Source organism: Musca autumnalis, unplaced genomic scaffold (assembly GCF_047663935.1).
Source record: "Musca autumnalis isolate F117 unplaced genomic scaffold, ASM4766393v1 scaffold_3, whole genome shotgun sequence".
NCBI classification, from domain to species: Eukaryota; Metazoa; Arthropoda; class Insecta; order Diptera; family Muscidae; genus Musca; species Musca autumnalis.
In genome coordinates, this window is record NW_027411866.1 from 115,760,322 (window position 1) to 115,788,203 (window position 27,882).

The window sequence follows — 27,882 nt, forward strand, 5'->3', positions numbered from 1 at the left end:
TTATACAAAAGCCTTTAACCGCGAACCGTTGACGTTAACCCGTGCCAATCTAGTGATTTTTGTTTCCATAGTAATCTGTATGTAACCAAAAGGTACATTTTTAAGAAAATGCTCTTAAGGTCGCAATCATGGTCCAATCGATGAAAAAACTTCAAACGTATCCTACAAAAATGTTTGAAAATCGGATCGGATTTTGATATGGCTATATACATAGGGCCCAAAATCGGCCAAATATGCATATTGGTACTACTACATATATGAAAATCCGATCCGATTTTCACAGGTTTTTGTAGGTAGGAGGGAGCTCCACCACACTATGATGAACAATTCTATAACGGGTCTGAATTTCCTTTTCGATAAATAAAGCAAATCCATGAGTCTGTTTTTCTGTCCATGCGTCATAATAAAAGTGAATTTATTCATAACACCCATCTCTGCATTGTTTGTGAGAGTCGTCGTTACAAGACCGAAATGTTTTGTTATTGCTTGTATTACGGTAAATTAAATTGGGAAAACAACAGACATATGGGGAGTAGAGAGCAAGTTAAAGTAAACGAGGAGAGTAAGCGAAGAGTGGGATGAGAGAGCTTATATGGGAGATATTAATGGGAATTAATATCACTGGCATGAAATGGAGACGATGACGACGAAATCAAACAGATTTTAACTCTTGGATCGAGTGGTTGGTTCGCAAGAAGGTCGAGTGACTGGCCGGCCATATGACAACGGGCTGTTAACATTTGCTGCTAGATTTAGTGTGGGGCATTTTTATATTAATACATCAACAACAACAAAAGCGACAGTGTGTTTCATTATATGGTAAAAAATCTAGTCATTGGAGCGGCGTATTACACACGCAGCAAACAAAACGAAGAAGAAAATAACAAAAGAAAAAAAAAATAAGTGAATTAACACAAAATACATAAAAAGTAGAGGAAAAATAACCAAAACGAGTTTTTTCGAAAAAAAAAAACTGATTTCTTTGTGATTTTTTATGCAAACCACTCAACCGCTTTGTATATGGTGCTAACTAAGCTAAGCTAGCTAAGTGAAAACGTGAATTATTCTTAATTTTATTTGTATACGAGTGAGTGTAATCGACGCGTTTGTCTTTTCATTGTGGTGTTCAGTAGTTTTTATTTTTTTCCGGCACAAAATTAAATAAATTAATAAAGTAATAAAAAACGCAAAAATGCACTTAAAACGCCATTGTATGGGTCTCATGATTTTCCTGGCTGTATTGTGCGGCAAGCCCCCACCATCAGCTGCCCTCATCGAAGATGTCTTGGATGTACTACATGTTGTCAAGGAAGTTACGACGGCTGTGTTAAAAGCCTGGGATATTGTTAAAATTTCTACCTCAAATTCTGATATTGATTTTCCTTTGATGAGAGATAAACAAAAGAAAGTTCTGTCTCGTTTAAGGGAAGTCAGTAATCAAATTATTAAGACCGAGGATCAGGTAATGAATGGAAATGCAGAAAAAATAAGCAATAAAATAAAATGTGAATGGTCTGGCAAAATGTTGTGGTAGAATTATAGAAATGTTCTATTCCTTCGAAAGGTTATGCAAAGATAACCCCCCAAAACAATCTCTTTCATCAACAATCGGGGAATTATAATTCCAAACTATACTAATTCTTGGCAAGTCAATTACAGAGAGACAACTCTCAACTCTTGAGAATGTTAAAAGACAACAATATTTTTACCATACAAATATTTATTACTAAACCTTTTACAATCCTTTGCCAGACCATTATTTAAGGAACGGGTTCCAACACATAATATTCTCCCAGAAATGTAAAAAATGTATTTTTCTCAATGAATGTATTTCCAAATTTAGCATGCCGAACAAATTGCTTTAGCCATAGATTCGGTTAACAATTTCGTTGAAGGCAATCTACAACTGCTTGCCAAACGTAATGAGATATCGGATACCATGAATCGTATATCATCGCGTTTCCAACAAATGCAAAAATATGAAACCTATCAGGATAAATTGGAAGTGGATACGTTGGTGAAATTTGCTGAATGGACTGTGGCGCCCAATGCCTATTCGGTGCATCATTTAATGGATCGTTTGCATTTAATGATGTTCGGTACCGAAGAAAAGAATTTGAGTGGTGCAACGAGTTCAAATATATTGGATATGATGGCCAACAGTTATCAGGTAATGGAGGAGTGAGTGCGGAGTAAATCACATATTGTTTTAAGTATTGCTTCAGGGTATGTGTTTAATTAAGTCTGGTCAAGGAATAAATTTTTCATAAAAATCCAACCTCAAATAAGGTTTTTCTAAAAAATTTAACCTCAGATTCTTGATTTTGAAATTGTCACAACATCCGATAACTGAAATCTAAACTCAAATAACCGAGTTTTAAAATTTTCTATAGAAAAAATCTCATAGTTTTGAAGTTTTCAATAGCAAAATATCAACCTTTCTATAGCAACAATTTTCTATAGCAAAATCTCAATCTCAGAGATTTTCTATAGAAAATTTCAAAACTCAGTTATCTGAGGTTGAGAAATTCTATAGAAATTTTCAAAACTCAGTTATCTGAGGTTGAGATTTTCTACAGAAAATTTCAAAACTCAGTTATCTGAGGTTATCTGATATGAGCTTTTCTACAGAACATTTCAAACCTCAGTTGTTATCTGTGGATGAGATTTTCTATAGAAAATTTCAAAACTAAGTTATCTGAGATTGAGATTTTCTATCGAAAATTTCAAAACTCAGTTATCTGAGATTGAGATTTTCTATCGAAAATTTCAAAACTCAGTTATCTGAGATTAAGATTTTCTATCTAAAATTTCAAAACTCAGTTATCTGAGATTGAGATTTTCTATCGAAAATTTCAAAACTCAGTTATCTAAGGTTGAGATTTTCTATAGAAAATTTCAAAACTCAGTTATCTAAGGTTGAGATTTTCTATAGAAAATTTCAAAACTCAGTTATCTAAGGTTGAGATTTTCTATAGAAAATTTCAAAACTCAGTTATCTAAGGTTGAGATTTTCTATAGAAAATTTCAAAACTCAGTTATCTAAGGTTGAGATTTTCTATAGAAAATTTCAAAACTCAGTTATCTAAGGTTGAGATTTTCTATAGAAAATTTCAAAACTCAGTTATCTAAGGTTGAGATTTTCTATAGAAAATTTCAAAACTCAGTTATCTAAGGTTGAGATTTTCTATAGAAAATTTCAAAACTCAGTTATCTAAGGTTGAGATTTTCTATAGAAAATTTCAAAACTCAGTTATCTGAGGTTGAGATTTTCTATAGAAAATTTCAAAACTCAGTTATCTGAGGTTGAGATTTTCTATAGAAAATTTCAAAACTCAGTTATCTGAGGTTGAGATTTAGTTTAAAAATTTTCTAAACTTATTCATTTATTTATTTATTTTTATTTATTTATTTATTTCAATTCATATTTGCCTAGTCTTTCGACCTTAAGCTGTATACTACATTATAATGTTTATATAACAAAATTAATATAAAATAAAGTAATAAGTAAGGAATATTTAAACTACTCAAACAAAAATAATTACTATCTGTAAAAGTAGGGGTAGTAATTATAAAAAAAAAAAAAACGATATAAAATTATAACATTTCGACTAATAGAGATTTAAAGTACTCCAGGAAATGGATGGGATGTTCAACTACTTATTTATCTATAACAAATCTAACCTCATAATGTAAAATCGAAGCTTAGTGGGCTGAGCGTACAACTTTCAGTACAAAATCTCATCTCAGTTTATTGTGAATGAAATTTTCTATAGAGACTACCGACAGATTCTAGTCATGTGTTAATGCAGGTGAAATATTAGTCATAATATTTAACAAATAAAATGCCAAGTGATTGGCAAACACCTACTGCTCATAATTCCCATAAACAATCTCCTAACTAACCCCAGTCACAAAGAATTTCAAAGGAAAAAGCAAACAAACAAATAATAAATTTATGCAATATGTAACAGGCACATGCACGATTTGTTGGTGTGGTGAAAACATCAGAAGCATACCGTAGTCTGGCAATGAAAGTCATATCATTGTTTTGAATTTTATTATCCAACTGACAAAGAAAGTTTAAGAGCAAGGGTGTGAATCATCGTTAAGCTTTGTCTTTTTTTGTTGCCAATTCAAAGAACCCGCTCTATCAGACAGACCAGACTGACAACAGATGAAGCCTTGAGCTAAAGACAAAAACAACGCTGAGGAGATTGGGAGCCAACATATCCAAACTGTTAATTTTAGCAGAGAAAGCCATTGAGAGAGTAAAAGACATGAGTAGATAGATGAACACAACAGAATGAAGAATTAAGTAACACAAATGTGTGAAAAAAGAACCGGTTTTCATCAATTGAATCAAACTATTTATTGGAATTAAAACACCAATTTGCAAAAAAAAAATAAAATAAATAAATCTGTGAGTCATGATAATGATACCCGTGAAATTTACAATAAAGGAAATGAGAAATGCCATCAGCCAAAACCATACCATACTCATCCCAAAAGTTCAACCTATTTACTAACTGTCAAAACACAATTGTCTCGTTACCACGCCACACATTCATTACTCCAAATGTCAGTGACCCATTTTTGTTTATTTTCATGGAAATAAATCAAAAGCAAGCAAAGTATCGTGGTGATGGACAAGAGGAAGGCATTAAAACAAAAAGACGACCGCCGCTATTCTAATCCATCAACGAATGTTACCACTATTACAACAAATGACCCCAAAGAAAATTTTTTACTTTAAAGAAAAAAACTGCAATAACCATAAACTGTCTCGGCGAACCCCACCAGCCTCACAAAACTCAGTGTGGAGAAGCTCCATTATATTTTTTGTTTCTTTTTATTTATCAGAACATGGCGGGTGGTGGTGGTGCAGCATTGCATTTGCACACTGTCAGAATGTTTGCATTACAACATGGATACATATGACTCGTTTGTTGTTGCTATGTTGTCAACATTATTCTCCCTCAACTACACAGAACCAGAGATGGAAAGTTGTAATATGTTGGAATGAAAAATACTTTGCTTGACATTTCGCATTAAGAACAACAAAAGACAATCCCCATTATCCCATTATTCCTTTTCCTAGCAATATTTTAGATAGGGCTTTATAATTTGGGATTCTCCCGATTTTCGGTATTTTAAAGATTTTAGCCTCGTTTTATACACCGAAATGGCTGAAAATTGGTATTTAGGCTTCTTTTGGGCTGTCAGTACAGACACGCCGTTCGGACTCGGCGATCAACAGTACAATAATATGAATCGGGGTGCACTCATTGATATGAGAGAAGTCTCCCTTGTCCCTTCAGCAATGTTTGTGGAACAATTTTCTGTGTATTTTCTTTTAGTCTCGTCAAACCGAAATGGCTGAAAATTGGTATTTAAGGTAAGGTCACATTAGGCAAAGGGTATGTTCTTTCGAACTTACTCACCACTTTAAGATTAATCCTGATTAATACACACTCTCTCGTCGAGTTACTACTTTGGTTGGGTTTGTATCCTCAGTAGCGCCCCGCCTCGAAATGATAGTTCTATCGGCTTCAGACGATGGAAAATCCGTTTGTGTGTTCGGCGGCGCTGGTTTCAAGAGATATATTCACTGAACCCGATGCCAGTTTATCGACGACTACAGGTCGATTGAACGACTGTGGTCAGTCCCCGAAGCACTGCCCTTGCTGAGAATCAGGACCACCGTCTGCTCCAGAAGGACTAGAAGCTTTCTGCTTTGTTTAGCTAGACTATATTTTAAATTGGGTACGGCTTGTCCGAAGCCTCCCGTTACTACTCTCCCTTCAATCGTAGGATGGGATTCTACAGTCATGGTTTTTTCAAAATCCTTAGTCACGGGCGTTGCAGAAATGTTGTCGTAAATGGGTTTTGGGATTTTCGTTGCATTGAAATTTGTATTAGTCAGATACATGCGTAACTAATTTACGCTGAATTGTACAGGTATCAACAAGACTCTGTTCTAATACAGTTGACACCCTAACTTCAAACCTTGGAACACCGATAGGCACGCATTTGCTTTGGCATCCCTAATTCGTAGCAGACCACTATGTGAGCAATCTTTTGGTTTTGGTCGATCAAAATTTCCTTCGCTCAACATTTCCATAATATTGAGTAAAGGAGATTGTGGCTTTAGACCAGTGATGGCCACCAACAACAACTTGGGGAAAGTGCCAGTTGGAGAGGATCGATATGGCTTAAAGTTTGGACAAAATATTGCGAGATCCAAAAATGGGAACAAATCGGTTGATCCATTCGAGAGTTATCATGATCCCAGGCATGTTTGGACAAATCCGTTTTAGACAATTTGGGGTCGATTTAGCCGTGTCCGGCCGTCTGTCTGGCCGGAGCGAACGATAAGTCTCGATTATTTAGTCCAAAATTTGAAATTTGGCCTTTGTAATATTTTGTCCAAACTTAGTTTAATTTCGAAGATGAACCATATCGGACCACACCTTCAGGTACATCTCCAACAACAGTTCAAAACTGAAATGGTACACATGATGAAATTCGAAGGGGGCTGTAACCAATTTGGTCCATACTTTGCACATCGCGATACTTTTTTAAGGAGCAAGACCATACTTCCTGAAAAGATTGCTTGAAAGCTGTAAGAACCCCTACGGCCAGCATGTGTAGTTGCTGGTGCGCACGAAGACTCTAGAACCGGATACTGGGTTGTTCCAAACTTTGCATATCGTAATATTTTTTTTGAATATTAGATGACAATCAAAGGTGGTGCTTATCGGTCAAATCCTTACGGTACCTCCCCCCTAGAATTCAAAAATATTCACTAACATGGTACGAGCGACATTTCATAAACGGAGCAACCCATTTGGTCCCAACTTTGGATATCGTAATATTTTGTCCAAAATTAGTTTAAGTTCGAAAATGAGCCACATCGGTCCTCAACTAAGTGTTTAAGTGCATTTTAAGGTCGGGTTTCTTTGGAAATGTTTACCGAGGCTGCTCCTTGTGTTCCTGTATATATTGTATTTATAATTAAGAGGAGATTGACACATTTTGGCTAATTTTTGAACTATATATGATAAATATAGACCAATTTCCATTAAATTTTAATCAATTTTGCTCTAGACTTAAACAAACTCCACATCATGAATAATAAAAAATGTAACGATAGTACAAAGACTTAAGAAACAAACTTTGTTCATTTTTATAACCACAATGGCCCGATGTTGCCCACAGGCAACATTTGGTACCTCCCTAACCGAAAGGAATTGATACGAATTTCTTGCATAAAGGACTTATTTTTGCGACTACTAATCATAATAAATATGAAAAATATTTTTATCTCTACGGAAAAAAAATCGGGGTTCAAAGGGTTAATCAGCTGTTAAATGTAAACAACTTGAAACGTTAACATTTGTGGCCTTGAAAATTTCACATTTTTTTAGATTTTAAATAAGTCAAATGCAATTTTAAAATTTATGTTTTTGTTCCATTTGGTTTAAATTATCAAAAGAAACAAAAACTATTTTCATACATTTTCGGAAACAGCTGACTTTCTTGTAAGTTTTTGCAAAATGTTGTTCGATAACTTTCTGCAATTTTTCTTGCTTGAGAAAGTAAAATTCATTGAGAGTGGTTGCTGGAACTTGCTGAGCAATTATTGCTGGGAAAGTTATCATACACACCTATTGTAAAAGTGAATTGTTTTTCATTTTCCACCTCTGACTGAGATTGGTGCATATTTCGCTATGTGAGCGAGAGTCGTAATTGTCTGAGTCTCAGACTCTGAGATTATAATTCAGGGCTGCTCACAGAGGAAAAAAAAGATTTTTGAATTTTTTTTCGATGTTCCATTCATTTTTAACTTTTATGCCCTCAAAAAAGATTTCCTAGATTAAACAAATATAAATATTAGAAAAAAATTAAAAAATATTCACTTATTTGTGTTTCAACAAAAACCAAAAGAGAATTGATGGTGAAAATTTTCCTACGTTATAACGTTGGAGGAGAAGACATAACCCAGAAAACAAATTATTGGGGCTTATCAGTTCTATAATGCCGGGGAGAAATGTATTGTCATTAAAAGTGATTAGATATCAATAGAGTGCACCCCAATTTATATTAGCCCAATGTAAGTTGTACAAGGCTGAAATAATCAGGAAATGTCGTCAACATTACGCTGAGGGATACTTTTGCCAACGTTGAAAATGTTATGGGAATCGAACCAGGGCATACAAATTGAAATAAGTCCGGTCCACACTAGAGCGATTTCAATGAAATAATTTCATGAAATTAGGTGTTCTTAGATCGAGTTCCTCACTACAACAATTTCATAAAATTACTTTAGTATGGACTTGATTTGATCTAGGAACGCATACTTTCATGAAATTGGCTCAATAAAATCACTCTAGTGTGGGCCGGGACATAGCGCCACAATTGTTGCAAGTAGCGTTTCTCACCCTTATAGCAGAATTACCAAACATTCTGCACTTTCACATCAACATTGTGACATCTTAGTTTCGATCGACAAAGAAATCGTATTAAATTCTTGGTGAATTCACGCCAAATTGTGTTATTCCCCTATTTCAATATTTACAATGGCATGAACCGTTCACGCCATATGCATGCAGCAGAAAGCATATTTGTTAAACGCATTAAATAGACATTGACATCGAAGATTTCTGTCGGTTTCTTTGCGATAGAGAAGAAGAAGAAGTCATTTAAGAAATTGTCGCATAAGTAACACCTTTTGTCACAAATGAATACAGTGACACAAAAATAGCAAATACTGAGAGAGAGGCTCCCCCAATGCAATGAAAAATGAACTGGTATTTTGAAAACTAAAATCAAACAAAGAACAACAATTCAAGCCACCAATGTAAAATCTAGTGGGGATATGAATTGCATGCATGATGAGGGAGAAACAATAACAAAGAACAGTAGGCAGGCAGACAAACAAACAAAACAGTGTGTAAAAAAATAACCCGAACTATTGAATTAATTTATGTACTGGGAGCAAAAGAGCGAGAGATGTAAAGGTGAAGGCAGAAAATAAACAAGAGATTACTGCAAATAAACAATGAGATACATTTTCAGGGTTGCCGTAGGCAAAGTAAATGTATATTTTGGAGATTTTTAAACGATCATCAATTATGTTCAGGTTAAACTTAGACCAAGGCAATGGAAATGTCTTAAGCAAGCCTTTATTCCTTGACAAGTAGAAACTACGGGAATGCTAAAAATGGAACGATACAAGCTTCAATAACACATTGTGAAATTATAAAAACTCATTACAAAAATGGCGAAAATCTTGCAGTCGCATTAATGAGTCGTCGGAAAGCTGCTTGTCGGACAGCAAAGAAAAATTTGTCAAAAATTCGAGCTGTAAGGAAAAGTTGGTGATGTGAAGAATAAAACCCGTGTCTTTGCTGATTGGATCCTTGAAATGCAACAAATGATCCCAAATTCCAACGAAAAATCATCATGACTGATGAGGCCCACAACAAGCAAAATTGTCGGATTTGGGTCTGGGAAAAACTCAAGAGTTATTGTGAAGAATAATAAAACCCCCTTGCATTCGCTCAAGAACAACTGAGAACATTACTGATGCAGGCCAAAGTGTTGAAGAAAACTCAGGGTTGTCCATTTCTCGTCGTTCTTTAAAATCGAGCATTTCACAAACTTCATTACAGCCTTCTTGGAATGAAGACTTGGGTTAAAGGCCGATAAAGTTCTGTTAATACAAGAACTCTAGACGACCGTCATCAACACCGTTTTGTGTTTGCTGGTCGGATGCTTAAAAATGATCCGGAATTCCATTGAAAAATCATTTCGAGTGATGAAGCCTATTAACATCCCGTAGACTAATCAAAAATCAAAATTGTCGCATCGGGGGTTAGGAAAACCCAAGAGATATTGTTGAGAAGCCTCTTCTCCATCCTCAACTGGTGGCATTGAATCTTACTTTTTTGAAAATGAGTTTGTATCAACAGTTACGGTGAATGGATTGCGCTATCGAGAGATGATAAATGATTTTGGTCGGTTTTGGTTCGGGCAACGTTTACTTTCAACAAGACGTCGCTACGTTTCACACAGGCAACGTAACCATTGCTCTTTTATGAGGAAAAGTTTCCGGACTGTGACCAAGATCTTGTGATTTAACACCTTGTGACTTCTTCGCTTGGGTCCTGCGAATGCCCAGCGTCGTTTCGAGACATCAAAGATGAAATTAATAAGGCTATCAAGGACATAGGATAGCCATTTTGGGATAAATAAACATTAACAACTAAAAAAGTATCACCCTCAGTCTGTGTGAATTGAAACTTTCATCTATGGACAGATTGAAAACGGGCAAGAAATCCCGGTATCCGTAATTTTCACTTGAAATACATAAACGCCGTTGCCTTCACAGGAAAAGTGCATGTGTGATGTGAAATGAATACACGGTGAATTTCAGAACATGCCCGATAAATGTTACATTCATATAAGGTCAGGGATTTGTTAGGAATGTAGTGGGAGTATTATCTCATGTTTATTTGAAATCGTAAAAAAATGTCAATAAAATTTGGAAAATCGTCAACATAGCCCCAAAACTAGATTGGTTGGTTACCGGTTAATGTGAATTTTTCGCTTATAGTTATGACAGTGAGACTGACTACCTAACATAATCTCTGTTAAATACCGCCTTAAAAAACTTTCACCAGATGGCTATCGAGTTTGCAACAATACAGCAAGGTAAATACACTGCCAGTTTTGAATGACAGCTTTGTTGCTCAAATGTCGCCTGATTGACTGTATTACCGTCCATGTCTTTCGGTCATGACTGACTAACTGACCTCTTAAAGAGCACAGAAAGCTGGACTCCTACATTTTTCACAACGAGATAGACGATTTTCATCCATTAACAATCCTAAACGAACATTTTCAACTGATATAATTCTAATGTGAGGCAAAATAGTTCAAGCTACCTGTATTCCTTATATGTTCCTAAATATAGCCAATCTGACTGCAAATTGCTAAAAAAAAGCTCATAAAATCGAGTTTGCAACATTGGTTTCTTTAAATTTGTTCGCCACATTTTGGTTAAAATATAGTTATCCTGTCTTATATCATGCAATTTTGACTAAAGAAAATCGCCATTTTCCAATTTTTGGCCAAATAATCGTCAAAAGACGATAAATCGTCAAATTCGGTAACACTGATTGCACTCCATTTACAGTGCGATGGCAATTCTCTCAAATTCTCCTGTTTACTAATTGTATTGCACTCACTGAATGGAAAAAGAGCTAGTCCGACAGCCAGCTGGTTGATTTTTTGAGGTTGTGTATTCGTGAGTGTGAGATACATTCTTATTATAAATTTTGAACGCGTTGCGAACGGTACGATTGATTAACAGAAAAAAAAAACAAAATTGAAAAGAACAAAAATATAAAAAAACGGCATTGGAAATAGTAGAGAATTGAGATGGAAAAAATCTAAACTAAATTGAAATACAATAACAACAAAAAATAAATAACTAAACTTTTAACACAATAAATAAACACAAGTTAAAGCAAAATTATAAAAGAAGCAAACAACAAAATAAAAAATTGCAAGAAACTGTAAAATGATTCCATAAAAATTTTGCAAAAACATGAAAGAACAAAAATTGTGAAAAAATACTAAATCGAGAACTAAGAAAAATTAAGAAATCTTTGTTCATTGTGAAAGGTCGTCGTTTGGGCTGTCTGTTGTCACTTATACACACAAAAACAACAAAATGATCCCCCAACCACTATATAAACAAAACAAAACAAAAAAATCAAAATGGATACAACATATTATTACTGGAGATGGAGGAGAAAGAAGAATATGACGTACTTTTTTTGTTATTGTTTAAGAAGATTCGTTTTAATTCATAACAGAGAGTTCATTGTTGTTGTGGCTAGCTACTGTTGTTGTTTTTTATTTAAATATACTATGAAAAAAGTAATAGGGAAGAACAAAAATGTGAAACAAGTGGAAGCTGCCAGACAAAAAAAACTCGCTTAAACCCAAATGGCGGGCGGGCAGGCAAAAAGCGGATGTGCACCTCCACTGCCTTTTTGAAGGACGGACAAACACTCTTAAATTGTGTTTTTGTAACAAAAGAGGGTTTAAATTTCGTTTTGGCTTGCTTTTTTCACATTTTAAAAGGTTTGAATGACGTTTTTGTTTGTTTTGGATTGACCGTTTAGTGTTGAATGATGATGAAAATATGCGCCATTGTTTTCTAAAGAAAATATGAAACGTTTATTTTAATGAACTCATAATTACATTACACAAATGTTAAGATAAACAAAACATTTAAATTATTCCACTCCACATGTTTGCTTAGGGAAGGAATGCCTGCCTCACTCACATAGTTTTCTTAAAAAGTTATTGCTTAATTTGCACTTTTTTCAAGTGTGTCATGCGATCAGACAGACAGACGGGCAATGAATTCAAACTTGGAAATATGGATTATGGTGAAATTTGATGATTTCTAAAGAATTCTTTAATAAAAACAACAACAACAACAAAATTAACTAAAATGCAAACAAACAGAAAACAGACTTAAATATGGATTTTGATATGTGGATTTGCCAACATTTATGACTTCACACATTCACAAGACCAATCGTACGCTTACATAGGTATAACCGGATTTGATAAACCCACTTGGTATTTCAATAAATCCTTATAAAGAAGATTAACCTGACAAAAAACAGCTATAAGCGGCTCAAAGATGAAAGTGTTTCAATTTGAACTTCTTCTTTTCCGCTTAGCTCCTTGGGGAGCATAGGGCCTCTACAAATTTCAATTTATTGGCTTAAATTGGTTTACCACCTTAAGCCTTTAGGAAATAAGGGCCTATAGACTTTGTTTCGACCAAAATTGTGCCTCATTAAAATAATGGTGTTAGACCCCAAGTATGTTTGGACGAAATCGGTTTCAGACAATTTGGAGTTGAATTAACCATGCCCGTTCGTCTGTCTGACTAGGGCGCACGATAAATTTCGAACGGGTCAACCGATTCGTTTCAAAATTTGGCCTTCATAATATTAATCCCAACTTTCTTCGAAAATTGACCATATCGGCCCACCACTTCGGCCGCCTGCACAAAACTTAAACAATTTTCGCACATCCTAATGTTATTACAAGACCGATCCACGGCTTCGGGTACCTCCTCCCACACAAAATTTCGGAAAAATTCAGTTTACGTCCTCCTCTCGAATTGTTTTAATTTTTTGCCAGACATAGTTTAGGTTGGAATATGGACTGCTTCATAAGCAGAAGAGTAATTTTGATTCAATCTCTGTAGGTACTGATGTTGCACTATTATCGGCTTCATGTACTTGAGGAAGCATTGAAGTTGATATGCAGTGTTCAAATTGATCTACAGGAATGAACCGTCGTATTACATGGCCCCACGTTGGGCGCCAATAAAGCAACACGATTTTCGTATATTGTTTGCTTGATACTCTCTTTGCAGGTACTAATTATGCACTATTATCGGTTTCATGTACTTGAGGAAGCATTGAAATTGTTCCTCCACATGAAAGGAATGACTTTATTGAGTTTTATTTCGCTTATGTACTACTTATGAGAAGCGAGAATAACATATGATAGGGTATAATATGTTTCTGTAGTAGTTTACTGTTGCTTCCGCAGTAGTATTAAATATATTTTACAGTGGTGCATTTTGTCAGTTAAACTTTAACAGTCTGTTTCACTATGTCCAACAAAAATGAAAACGAAAGAAAAACAATTAAACTCGTGAATGATTTTTAAATTTTGTAGTTGCTTTAAAGCAAACCCAAAGTCAGTATTGCCATGAAAACAAAAGTTTAGGTGTTTTCGTTCGCAATAATTTTCTTTCGACATAGTGAATGAAACATTCCCTTCATTTTGTAGATCAATCACAATAGGGAATGTTATAAAATCACAATGATAAAGCTTTAAAAGAGTTATTATTGAAATGTAGAGGGCTACATGCCACATGGCGGTGCACGCAGAATCGGCAGGCCTAAGCTTCGATGGAGCATACAAGTGGATGAAGAAATGAAAAGGCGCGGTATTCCAAAAAGTCAAGCGAAAAACAGAGAGGAATGGAGATCTTTTCTTAGTTCGGTCTATGGAACAAATGTTCTGTAATGGGCCAACTAAGTAAGTAAGTAGAGGGCTTCGAAATGTCATTACGGAAATGTGGTTTGCTTTATTAGTGTTTTTTTTTTTAAGTTAAAATTCTTCGCAAATCCAAATATTTTCATTCCAAAACTTGAATTCCACTATAGTAATAATTTTGATATTTTTATTCCTAATACAATATGTAGAGGCCCCAAAAAAGCCAGCAAAAGAAAAAAGTTCAGAATTCTGACAGAAAGTCTACAGGAATTCCGAAAAACGTAAAGTTCATAAGCACAAGGGTAAAATGCAGGTCAAATTTGGCTTGAGCACAAATAATTAAAAAGGGATTTCATGGGAGGTGGTATCCACCATTTAATTACATTTTTTTAACGGAAGTCATAATTTGTTCGATTGGTATTTCGATGAAGATTACAAAGAAATATAATGATTTTCTTTAGAAGATCCTAGTCAGCATTACCGATATAATCAAGAGTTGGGCAATCAGGTACCGTTTACAGTTCCATCATTCAATTAATTCAATAGTTCCATTTCACTTCAATTGTTCAATAGTTACCTATTTTACTCGTTCTCAGAGTTCAATGGATGACCTCTAGCAAATATATTTGAGAGATTGAATAGTATACCACCCACCTATAGCCACATCAGTTCAATTTGTTGATACGGTATACAAATAATGCAGGACTTATAATCCCCTATCATTTTCACTTTTCGTATTGAAAAGATTAGTCCAACTAAACCTTGACAGGAACGAAATATTTTTGATTGGCAATGAAAATATGATGATAATGTTTATCAAGAATAAAATCCAGCTCATTAAGAATTCTACGACTTAAGTGTGTGTGTGGGCAGAATTTAAGACACTTTCACAATGAATTAATAATAGAAAAAAACTTGCAAAAACAAATATTCAAATCAGTGCTTAAATTTCAGCCGAACGAATAATAAAAAAACAGAAAGCAAAGGCCAAATATTTTAAACAAAATTGGATTTTTTCAAACTTGTGGGCATATGTAAGAATTTTGTAGAAAGAAAATAAACAGTGAATCAAATAAGAAGAAAACATTTGTGGGTAAAACAAGTTGGATGACAACAAAGCCATAAGAAGAAAAAAACAACTGCAAAACAAACAAAGAAAATAAAAGCCGGTTAACATGACGCTGCTACTGGGCAGAAGGAGCCGCCTTTTACGGCTCATGCCATTGGTTTTATTATTAACGGTGATTGGTTTCACAGCTGCAGCGGAAAGTACCTCATCATATCGACCTGGCCTCTTTGCCCCCATTGAAATTGATGCCATACGTCAAGAATATCTGAGTTTGGAACAATCTTTGTGGCAACATTTAGATCGTTCAACCAACAATCGTAATGCCGAACAACAATTACGTAAAATTATCGATTCGCATCGTCGTTTTGTCCATCAACATATGCGGGAAATGTGGCAAGAAGGAAAATATGAAATATTAAATCATTATGAATGGAGTCTGTTGGAACGCGATTTAATACAAATTGATAATTTATTTGGTGTATTTGCCGCCTATTTACGTTCACATCATAACAATGTTGATTTGGATGAGAGTACGTTAAGGGATGTGGCGGAAAGCATACTGCGCAATGATAAAACATTTTCCATACCGAGGATATTTCAAGATATTGAATTGATAATGGTCAAACAGACAATGTATTATCGTGCAATGATGGTTAGTAGTTGAATGTGAACGCTCGCTTTATATTGAATTTCTTTAGAAAATATTTATTTTGTTTTTTGAGGGCCAAGAACCTAGCAATAAAAATTTCCCGAGTTCTGAGAGCAGTCGGTATAAAGCCCCAAAACAGAGCAGTAAAATTTCCCAAAGGATAATGATGGAATCTGTGATAGTTTCCTGAGCTAAACATTAAGAGTTCATTATTTAGATCTTTAGAGCAGTCATATAAGGCTAAAATGTCATATTTAGGTGAAAATAAAAATTAGTTATATCATTTTCTAATCCGACATTTCGTTGGTATTTTCCAGCTTCTTTAGGAAGTTTAATTGTCTAAATTTGAAGGTCTCTTAACACAACACAACAAATAAACTATTAAATAATTGCAAAAAAATCAAAAATTCAATGGAAATATCACAGCTTAACACTACGGATCACAGGCACTTGAATTACAAAGTTCAATTAGTCGTGAGTTCAGTTCTAAATGCTAGGAATTTCGTTTAAAATTACAAGATTTTTTTAAATTAAAATACTTCGCAAATCCTAGGATTTTCATTCGAGAATTCTTCGCAAATCCAAAGATTTTAATTCTAAAATTTTTTAAACTTGAATTCTGCTATAGTAATAATTCACAAAAAAAAAAGAAAAAAAAAAACAACAAAGAAAAAAGAGCAGAATTCTGACAGACAGACTGTAAGAATTCCAAAAAAATAATTCATAAGCAGAAGAGTAAATTGCAGGTTACAAACAACACGTTTGGGAAGATTGTTTGCTTGATTCACTCTCTATATGTACCGATGATGTATTATCGGTTTCATGTACTTGAGGAATCATTGGCGTGGAAATGTAGTGTTCAAATTGATCTACAGGAATGAACCGTTGTCTTGCATGGCCCCACGTTGGGCGCCAATAAAAAAATACGATTTTCGTACATTGTTTGCTTAATTATGCAGGTACTGATAAGGCGCTATTATCGGTTACGTGTACTTGAGGAAGCATTGATATTACTCCTCCACAGGAAAGGAATGACTTTATACAGTTCTCTTTTGCTTATGTACTACTTATGAGAAGCGAGAATAACATCTAGTTGGGCGTAATAGGTTTTAGTAGTATTTTGCAGTTGCTTACAATAGTAGTATTAAAAATATTTTACAGTGCTGCATTTTCAGTTAAACTTTACATTTTGTAGATCAATCACAATAGGAAAATTTATAAAAAAAAACAATGGCAAATGTGTAATTGTTGAAATGTGGATTGCCTAATTTTTAAATAGAAATTTCTTCGCAAATCCAAAGATTTTCTTTCCAAAAATGTTTTAAACTTTAAACTTGCTATTACAGAAAAATTAAAGATTTATATTTCCAGAACGATATTTGGAGGCCCCAAAACCCCCAGCAAAGAAAAATTTCAGAATTCTGACAGACGAAAGTCTGCATGAATTTGGAAGAAAGTTATGTTCATAAGCAGAAGAGTAAAATATATTTCAAATTTGGCTTGAACACAAATAATTAAACAGGGATTTCATGGGACGTGTCCACCATACAACTGCGATCTTTGTCTTTACATTTCCTGAGCAATCCTACCATGTCAGCTCTTAAAAATATTAGCATACTTTTTAACAAAAGTCATAATTTGTTCAATTGATATTTCGATGAAAGGCGAACAAGGTTTACAAAGAAATATAATGGTTATTTTAGAAGGTCCTTGTCAGCATCACCGATATAATCTAGATTTGGACAATCTCCTCATTCCGTTTACGGTTCGATCATTCACTTAGTTCCTTTTCAGTTCAATCGTTCAATGGCAAGCTATTTTATACTCGTTTTCTGTGGTTCTTTCTTTTGCGGAATACTTCCTTTGAACTAGCGTTCCGGAAGACACAACTGTAATATAATGTTACTTATACTTATGTTAAGTTATATTTTATCGAAAATTCATTTGAAATTGAAACATTTTTTGTTATTTCCAAGCCAATTTTCTTTACAATTAATATTAAAGGTTTTTATAAACCCAATTAAGTTTCTATTAGGAATATATTTCTATATTTCACGAATTTTATCATAAAATCTACTACACTTTTTAAATATTCAAGTATTTAATGAAATTCTTTCCCTCTATGTTAAATCTTAATGAAATTTGATATTAATTTAGTTAAAGTTAAGTTTCATTTGAAATACAAATAATTTCCTTTAATTCCAAAATTTATGATTAATTTCATGAAAAGTATTTCTCTAACTCTCTTTCTAATCTCCACGAAATTCGTAAAATGCTTTCTAAAATAAAATTTCTCGACACATGAATGAAACTCTTCACTTGAAATTCAAGACATGTTTTTAATTTAAAAGACTATTTTTATTTTTCTAAATAATATTTATTTCGCGATTTATGAATTATTTTTCTACATTTCTAAGCCAATTTTCCTTATTTTTTCTTCAATTTAGAAATTTTATACAATTCGGCGAAAATCGGACATGAAACTTGAAAGCGAATACACTACTATAGAAAGAATTGACAAATTACAGAACCAAGAGTGGAACTAAAGACCGGACAAAGAACCAAACGAAATACTGGACTAAAATAGTAAATACATAAAATTGTAGTATAATAACGCAAGATAATGCCGCTTTTGTAGAACTCATAGACGTAAAACGCATTTGTCCAAAATTCTATATTTCAATCGGTACAGTTGAATGATTCACGGAAATGAGCAAGTAAACGTATTCATTGCGTTTAAATCCGGACCTAATGGACTATTGATAATCCATAATAAAATAATCACTTCTTTACAACTACTATTAAGAATAGAGTTGTAAGTTCTAGTTCATTTGAATGATAGCTAAATTTTGTTCAACTCTTTTGACGGAACTAGTTCAGTAATCTAGTTCATAGTTCATTATCTAGCTCAATTGCTTGGATCAAAAAAAAATTCGTTCTTTATATTTCCGAACACAAAGGACGGTGTCACTTTGCAGTGAATGACATTCTGCACTGAGCGTTCCTCAAACGTTCGATGGCGCACTAATTTATTTCTTTTCAATGAATCGTTCGTAAACTAAACAAGTCCAATTAGGAAGCAAAATAGTGAATGAATGAATTTGAAAGACGAAACAGGGGATTACTGAACTAAAAGAGTGAACAACTGAATAGACGACAGATTGACGAACTACAAATGAACGAAATCACAGGAAAGTATTGAACTAATAAAGAGAGTTAAACTAATTTCTAATGAATTGAAGAACGACTTTAGTTTTTGTAGGATTTGTGGTGTACGAGAAAGATTGATAACAATGATTTTTAACTGAAAAAGAATGCCTAAGAAATGTTGAATAGCAAAGTATTGTCAAAAAATATTTTATTTTAGTAAAAAATAATAATTATATTCTAAGTTAATCGTTTACAATCTCAATTCAATGGCGTGTTTTTTTTTTCATTTTTTATAATAGGTAAATGACATGATAATATTGTGTTGAAGTCATGCTTGACATGCAATGAAAATGTTAGTTTTTTTATTTTTAAATTAACAATTATTACAAAATATTATCAATTTAAAATCGAGGTGAGGTAAAACAGAGAGTTGGGAGAGAAATAATGTCTGTTCCAAACTTTTTCCAAACTTTTCATATGTTTAAAGGAAAAAAAATGAAAAAAATGTGGAAAATAGACTATAAGTGCCATTATTATATGTGTTCTTTTACTATCTAATGGATTTGAAAAAGTAAAATACGCAAATTTGGAGGCAATAAAATTTTCATTTTTACATAGAATGTTAATGCCAAGAAGCTCCACCATGAAATTCAAACATCACTTTAACTTTTAAGTTAACCGGAACGCTAAAAATCTGTTCGGTAAATCCAAAAAATAAAAAAAGAAGATTTACTATATTGGGGGGTAACTCCCCCGCGACATAATAATTATATGTATTTTTTGGAAGCGTTATGCATTTTAATGAGCTTTAAATCAATAGACGTGTGCAAAGTACGTGTTGTTTACTATATAAAAAAATTATATGTGTACATAAAAACATTTGTACATGTTTAATATTGTATAATAATGACGACGTGAGAGAATATTATTGGACAAAGAACGTGTTGCTTTCGCTTATCGCTTTGGTAAAAATTCCAGATTTGATATCTTCACAGCAAGAAGACTAGAAATTTGAGTTTGGTTAGTACCGGAACTATCTAGTTCCTCCTCCAAAACAAAACGAGATTTTTTATGTATCAACTCCAAAGATCAGAATTATGAAGACACAACAGAGCGGCGAGTTAATTGATTAATTATATCGGTCTGGAATGTATTTAAAAGGAAAAACAAACATTGTATCGGTGTCGGAACTATTTGGAACTAGATTTTCCCAACTCTACTAGATATAGTCTGCTAAAAATCAGTTTTACAACATTTATTATTTTTTATGTAAACATTCCGCCTTTAAGTATACACTAACAATGGCAAATATAATTATTTTTAAATTGAAGTATAGATTAAGTACTCTTCCATGAAGAATTTTAAAATTTCGCCTTGTCTCTAACATTTTTAATAATAATGACATTTTGCGACATTTATTACTATATTTATATAATATTGCACCCATAAGTATACACTAATATTTTTTAAAACCCGACCAATAATTATTTTTAAATTGAAGTATAGGTGGCGTAATTTTCCCATGAAGAATTTTAAAAACTCCGCTTTATCTCTAACATTCTCAATAATAATTACTTCTTTGCGACATTTATTACTTTTTTATGAAAAAAAAAAATCCCCATAAGTATACACTCATATTTGCCTAAACCCGACAAATAATTAGCTTTAAATTGAAGTATAGATGGCACAATCTTCGATGAAGAATTTTAAAAATTCAACATTGCCTCCAACCTTCATAGTAATAATGACGGTTTTGCGACATTTATTACTTTTTTATGCAAATATTCCGTTGTATACTTAAAATAATATTTACCAAAACCAAAAAATAATTATTTTTAAATTGAAGTATAGATGGCGTACTCTTCCGTGAAGAATTTTGAAAACCCCGCCTTATCTCTAACATTCTCATTAATAATTTATTTTTTGCGTCATGTTTTACTTTTTTATGTAAATATTCCACCCATAAATATACACTAAGATTTGTCCAAACACGACCAAAAATTTCTTCACAACTTGACCAAAAATCATGAAAAATTCAAATGTTGTGTAGCGTTACGTAAAGCTATTTTAAGGGGTTATGGCCACTTATAAGCATGAGATTTTTATAAAAATTTTTTATAAAAAATCTATTAAACCTTAAGTTACCTTCTATTTTTTTTTTTTTTTTTTTTTTTTTTTTGAGAAATCTTACATTCAAATGCCCGCTTATAAAGCACTGTTTTTACTAAAGCAGTTGGCGGTACCCACTGTAGTTTGAAAAAGAATAAACCGATCAGCATATATTTGTGTGGGATCATTACGAACCTAATAATATTGTCCATTATCGAAAAGGAATTAAAAAAATCAATTTTTAAAAATTTTGGACAGTTAAAATCATGATCTCTTTTTAGTATCTCCTCAGCTAAACTTTTGATCTTAAATCCTAATCTACATTTTTGTCTGTTCAAACCCTGTTTTTAAACCCCCTAAATACATACGTTTTAAGGAAAAAAATGTTTCAATATACAGAGGCTAAGGGTATATCTCTGTCGGCAAAGCCGACTGATACTTTTTTATTATACATTTACATTTGTCTAAACCCAACAAGGAATTATTATTAAATTGAAGTGTAGATGGCGTACTGTTCTAGCATTTTAATAATAATGACTTGTCCTCATGGAACATTTCAAGTTGTAATTTGCAGCCGTTTCGCTGATGTGTTAATGATAAGTCATTTTATGCATCTAACCTTTATATATTGAGGACCTCTAGTGACATTTTTTCTTGTGGGTTTTCCATTTTCTGAGTAACTAAAGTGCAAAGCATGCATAAAACCTTGAAAATAACTTAAGTCGGTCGGAACAACTGTATTAGGGCTATGCACACGGGTGAAGCTACGGTAACAAATATATTTATGTACATAATTTGCTCATATACAAAGACCATAAAAACTCCTTAAAGGGTATGTAGTGAAAGCTGGTCATAGATAAGTCATAATGTGCTGTCATTACCTAATATGGATATGTATAAATTTTTTGCTGGTTATACTTTGTTTATGTCGAAAATTCCATCTGCATAGAAGTGTCCAAAAGAATCACCTCAGTTATTAACTGGACCAAAGTGACAATTTTTCACCATAATACCGTAGGAGTTTTAAATTTCAGATAATTATGTCTGGAATATTCTACCCTTGTACTTGGGTATTCTTTACGAAATTTATCATGGGCACCCGACAGATGGACAATCGACTCCAAACTTTCTAAAAAGGGTTTTTACCTTGTCCCACACAAGCATATTTTTAACTGTATCGAAATGTTTATACTTACTTTTATTAATCATGCGGCTGAGTTTAAAATAAGCATACCGTTTTACCGCAAAATAAAAATTGCAAAGGCTTTGGACTTTCCGCCTATGTTTTTTTTTTTAATTAATTCGCAATTATATTCCTATATGTCAACGACAGTGTATTGGATTTTTTTTATAAATAATAAATTGTCACGTAGTTAACCACTTAATATGGACAGAGATGAGGCACTTTACCAGCTGTGAATTCCTACATGGCAAGTTTGAGGAGAATAACAAACAGTAAAAAGTTCTACAATTAACGGAACTAATGGCAGGCAAAAAAAAAATAGTGTTCCGGCTAGGAAATAAAAATGATAGCCAGTCTAAGGTGTGTAAATGTTCTCATGACAAATTTATCAAAATAATTGATATTAGAACTGATTTTTTAATGTGGAGATTCTGGCGTAAATAAATCCATTTCTAATGGAATATCTTTGGAAGCAATATCTAATATCTATTGTTAGAGAAAAATAATATGAAAATGATTTATTTTCAATAGCCAAAAAAGTGATGGAATATATTTTTAAAGGTAATGAGAATTATAGGTTTCTTTGAATCACTGAAGTGCCATTGAATCGAGGTAGTAAGTTTATATTCGAAAGAAAGAATTGAAAGGTTTCGGAAGAAATAAGAAACTGCTAAAAAGAATATTACGTTATGACCCATGAGCTGTTCAATACCAAGCAAATTTGATATGAATGTCATGGAATAAAGTTATTTTTGAAGGTAATGAGAATTAAAAGTTTTTTTTTCTTAATCACTTAAGTAACATTGAATCGAAGCTGTAGCTACATATGAGGAGAGGGTTTGACAATCTAGTTCCCGAAGCGGATCGATCTTTCTAGTTCCCTTTCCCAAAATGAGCTAGTTCCTTAATATAGTTCCGTAGTTCCAAATAGTTCAGAGATTGATATAGTTCAACGAATGTTTCGTTTTCATCGTTCTTTTCGTTGCAAATAGGTCCGAGACCAAAATAGTTCAACGAATCTTTCGTTCTTTTGTTTTCTTCGTTGCGAGACCGAAATGTTTTCATGGTTTGGTGGATGAATTGAAAAAAAAAAATAAATAAATTGGAGCGAATAAGCAGCAACGAAACAAGATCGACGTAGGCGTTAAATTAAAGGGACGAGAAGAACGAAAGGAACTATATAAACGCAAGAGCTGGATATAGTGCTTGTCCGGAATGGTCCCTTGGACGCAACTCTACTGTTTGTCGTTTGAGATAACCATATTCGAATTGTAAAGTCTAAAATATGTTCTGGGCGGATTGGACTACTATATAAGTTTAAAAAGAAGCTGCATATAAAGATAAAACTCATGATACACCAGTCTTTGGTCCATTCGACCTTGAGCTACATTCCTCCTATTATATACGGGGTGTATAAAATGACCCAAAGTTATACTGTGTATACAAACAATATTTCAAGTATTTCATTTTTAAGCTAATGAGAATTACACCAATCTTTTGAGTACTGAAGCAATACTTTTTACCATTTTAAGTTTTAAATTTGTTCAAAAACTAATTTCACATTCTTATTTCCCTCCTTATAGGCTTCCAAAGAAGAAAGATGTCTAAATCAACAATCTACACAACAATTTTTGTATTCCTTGTATACGGATATCGCATTGACCGAACTGAAAGGCTATACGATGATGGAATTTTCATGGATGATTTTGAGAGTATATGGAAAAGGTGAGAAAAAAATAATAAACTTATTATAAAATCGATTAAGAGAAACGACCCATTTTAAAATAATAAATATATTATCAACAATTATTTATTTGCTTAATTTCGGATAATTATTATAAATTCTTCTTCCCCAGGTAACTTCACCCAAGAAGCTGAACTAATGCGTACGGATTTTGAAAAGCGTACCGAAAAAACGGTACGTCTATTGCGCGAAGTAATGAATCGTGCTGATCGCATTGTTTGGCGTTGTGACCCCGAGAAATATGAACACGGTAAAACCTACGATGAAGTGACACGTTTGCTGCAGGGTTATATTGAAAATGAAGTTGATATGAATTATAATCGTGAATGTTGGCAAACATGTGAAGATTATACAAGTACGAAAAATGAAGGTTGCTTTAAGGATAAATTTTGTGCCAGACAAGAGCGTTGTACGGGAAGTATTCACAGCTGTAGACGTTTCGATTCGGACATGATGATATGTCCATCGGTAAGAATTGATGATATGATGCTTTTCAGAGGGAAACCTTTCAAGTTTATTTTTTCTGTTGTTTTAGCCCCGTGACAGTCACAAACGTTATGAATTCATTGAATATGAAAATGGTGTGACGTTGGGTAAAGTTGGCCAGTGTTCCAGAGGCAAAACTCCGGTAAGTACATGTTTGTAGAATTCGGAAATACGAAGTCCAAACCAGTAGAGTGAAACAGGGATCTTCCTGAGAACCTCTAGATCAACGAGAGAGAGAGAGGTCCAAGGGCATAAGCGAGAACCTCTAGATCAACGAGCCTATCAGGCTTGAATCCATCTGCCAAGGCAAACAGGAATGGCTTTAGTCCAGTTAAGATTCGTATGATTTGGGTTTTTGATTGGGCTCAAATTTATGGAACAATACCGAACAAATCTCCTATGTATGGATTACGACCACACAATACGCTGCATTTGTTTAGCTGACCAACTAACCCCACCCATCTATCACCTTATTCTTTATGGATGCAGCCAGTCGAGGATGCAGAATTTGAATCTGGGCACAGAGTAAGCAGAAACAGATAACCGAGTAAAATTTACGAACGAAAATATTCACGTTGCTACAACAACAACAACGGCTGCGGCTTACAGCGCTCTGATGGTTGCAACGTACGAGTACAGAGGAAGGATCGCAGCATTAGTGGAGCTGGGGTACTAGCATTTCTGTTGCAACAGTCAGTACAAAACTATCTCGCTACAATTTGGATCTAATGATCCATACATGGAATGTATAGGGGTAGCAGTCAGGTGTGGAACTGCCGAGGTGGAGTTGCTCAACGTATGCATCCTGTACTCCAGAGTACAGGCCCCACATTACACTCGCTTTTGGAATTTCAAAACAGATTGGTCTTAGGGGACTTTAATGCTCTTCATAAGTTCTGGTCGGTTCCAGGTAAAGACTAGAGGGGTTGGCGCTGGCTGAGTAGATTTATAGCTCTATGTTTTGCACGGTTAGTGTCGTCCACCAGAGGGTAGGGAGAGTGTCATACTTTGTCAGACATAACCATTGTGTCACCCGGTCTGATGTCGCCACTTGGCTGGCAACCCTTAGTCAGAAGACCATTTCCCTATAATTGTCTCCGCCATTCGACCGTCAACTTCGTCACTTATGAACTCCACACTTTCATCAATCATGAGCAATTGGCAAAGTTTCATACATTAGACCCGTTTTGAGGTACAGGTAGCAGAAAGCATGTTCCAGGATATCATCACAGTTGCAGCCGCTGACTATATACCTGCTGGTCGAAAACCCAAACTGAGAGAAAATTTTCCAGTATAGGGGGCGGGACTCGCAAATAAGTGTTACGAGCTTCGTCGAGCCAACAATATGGATTCCGGAGTTATGAACCTGACTCTCCAAACTAGTGCTGATAATCTAAAGCAGCATCCGTCAAAAAGGGGCACACGTGACCTTAGTGAGAGTAACAACAAAACAGCCTCCATTATTCTTCACTCAGAAGTCAATGAAGAAGGTTGTACTGTCGCTTTTTTTAATGATTTTTAATGTTAGCAATGCAATAACCCACAGGATGTTTGTGGAGGGAGCGAAATTCACTCTCTCGATGTCGTATGCGTGTGACTGCACATACTTCATTTGTATTGGTGCCGATACCTGATTTAAAGAGTTGCAACATTGAAGCCGGAATTAGTGAATTGTGGGCAAGGGTACATCCGCATTAATTAAACATCCTCAACTCTTTATTCATGTCATTCAAAATTTCTACTTGCAATTCTCACAATTTCGTATTTCATTCCAGGTTGAATCATGGTGGCGTTATCTATTCTGGCATTGTACCTACTGCTTTTGTTTGTGTGATGACCAATACAGTTCGAAAACGGATCGTTATTTCAATTTACGTGAAACTCTAGCCAATGTCGATGAAAATAAGTAAGTTGAAACTCCCGACCCCCATTACGCAAAGAAACCGAAATCTAATTTCTCATATTCGTCGTTACAGGGTTTTAACCGGTTTACGTTTCGTCAAGGTTAATCGTGTATTCCATTTACAAATACAGGAAGGTGAACTCTTGCCAAGAGGTAAAATCAATGCCACCACTTTACATTGGGTACCGGTAGATAATTACACACTGAATGCCCGCAATGTTCGCAACAATCGTGATTACTATACCTTAAGCTATGGCGCTAGATCCATTGACTTGGATGATGTCCATACTGAAGATAATAGTTTTGTGGTAACTGGTGTACGGTTCCGTGTTGTTGGTGCCCATTTGAATTTGGAGGCTCGACTAAGTGAATTTAACTTTGAAACGGGTAAATTGGTAAATCCGCAGGAGAACTCGTTTTGGAAATCAAATGATAACACCGATGTTAGTGGTGACAGAAGGTAAGTTCTTCAAAATGGCCACAATATAATAAAAACACTAATACGTATTACCTTCCTTTTCCTAGGCAAAAAGTTGAACTCATTAGCCCAGATGTCCCAATTAGAACAAAGGCCAAATCTGTTCCCGATTCCCGACACAATCAATATATTGAATTTACCGCATCAGATGTCTACAAGGATGCTTCACAATCAACGGTGCCTTTTATTGATACCCAGCATGTTATCTCCTTGCCACCAGTACCATTGGCCGGTGTTGGCATCTATCACAAGGGACGTCCCGGTTATGGTGGTTTCATAGCACCCAAATTAATGACCTATGATTTTACGCCACACATTCAAGCACCTCGTAGATCTTAAGTTATATTTAAACGACAGAATATAAATCCCAATATATTTTTTTTGTTTATTATCTCCCCTCTCTCTCTCATTTTCCCCAATTCTATATGCTTTTTCCTATGACGCTTTGCGTTTGGTAATTTTTTAAGTTATAAAACAAATAATTTTGAAATTCTCATATACACATAAATATTTTATAATGAAATTCGATCAAATCTACGCGTATGTAATGGATAACAAACAACAGCATGATGTGAAACAAATTAAAATATATATTGAAACAAATATCAATCATTATTAAATCATGCCAAATATAGAATTATTTACATAAGAAAATTAAGAAATTTTGCTAAAATTTTAAATAAATAATTGAAGTTTTTTACTTTTGTTTTCCTTCCTTCTGGAAGGCGGAATGGGTTCACCACTAAAAGTTCTTAACAATTTTGAATTTTTACGTAAGTCCAACTTCAGATGGCATAGATATGGAATCTATACAAATGGAAACTGGAACAGGTGCAGGCGTCTACAGTAATACCCTCGACCTGAGACATTCCTTTAAGCTGAATGGTAATTGTAGTGTTTTCCATTCAGAATTCTTTGAAATAAAAACCAGCAGACATATTAGAGTTTAGCAAAAGGGGGCCATCGATGGACCGGTGGTGTCTACTTAAGTCGTAGTAGTCA

General features: G+C 34.1%; 2 protein-coding genes across 7 annotated transcripts in view; one reads left to right on the forward strand and one right to left on the reverse strand.

Moving 5' to 3' along the window:
- Positions 1 to 27,882, reverse strand: part of Ubr3 (Ubr3 ubiquitin ligase) — a 128,588-nt gene that overhangs the window by 21,823 nt on the left and 78,883 nt on the right. The gene's annotated exons all lie outside the window — the stretch shown is intronic.
- LOC141397589 (uncharacterized) lies at positions 618 to 27,576 on the forward strand. 6 transcript variants are annotated; one of them, XM_073974041.1, is made up of 8 exons: positions 618 to 1,462; positions 1,844 to 2,170; positions 23,853 to 23,994; positions 24,126 to 24,481; positions 24,549 to 24,641; positions 26,275 to 26,405; positions 26,476 to 26,862; positions 26,928 to 27,576. In XM_073974041.1, exons 1-8 carry the CDS (start codon positions 1,193 to 1,195, stop codon positions 27,217 to 27,219), a joined length of 1,998 nt encoding a protein of 665 aa, XP_073830142.1. In that variant the 5' UTR covers positions 618 to 1,192; the 3' UTR covers positions 27,220 to 27,576. The 6 variants fall into 6 exon arrangements, with proteins under 6 accessions (XP_073830142.1, XP_073830144.1, XP_073830146.1 ...); XM_073974043.1 differs by lacking the exons at positions 618 to 1,462; positions 1,844 to 2,170 and adding exons at positions 11,273 to 11,363; positions 15,064 to 15,830; XM_073974045.1 differs by lacking the exons at positions 618 to 1,462; positions 1,844 to 2,170 and adding exons at positions 11,293 to 11,634; positions 15,064 to 15,830.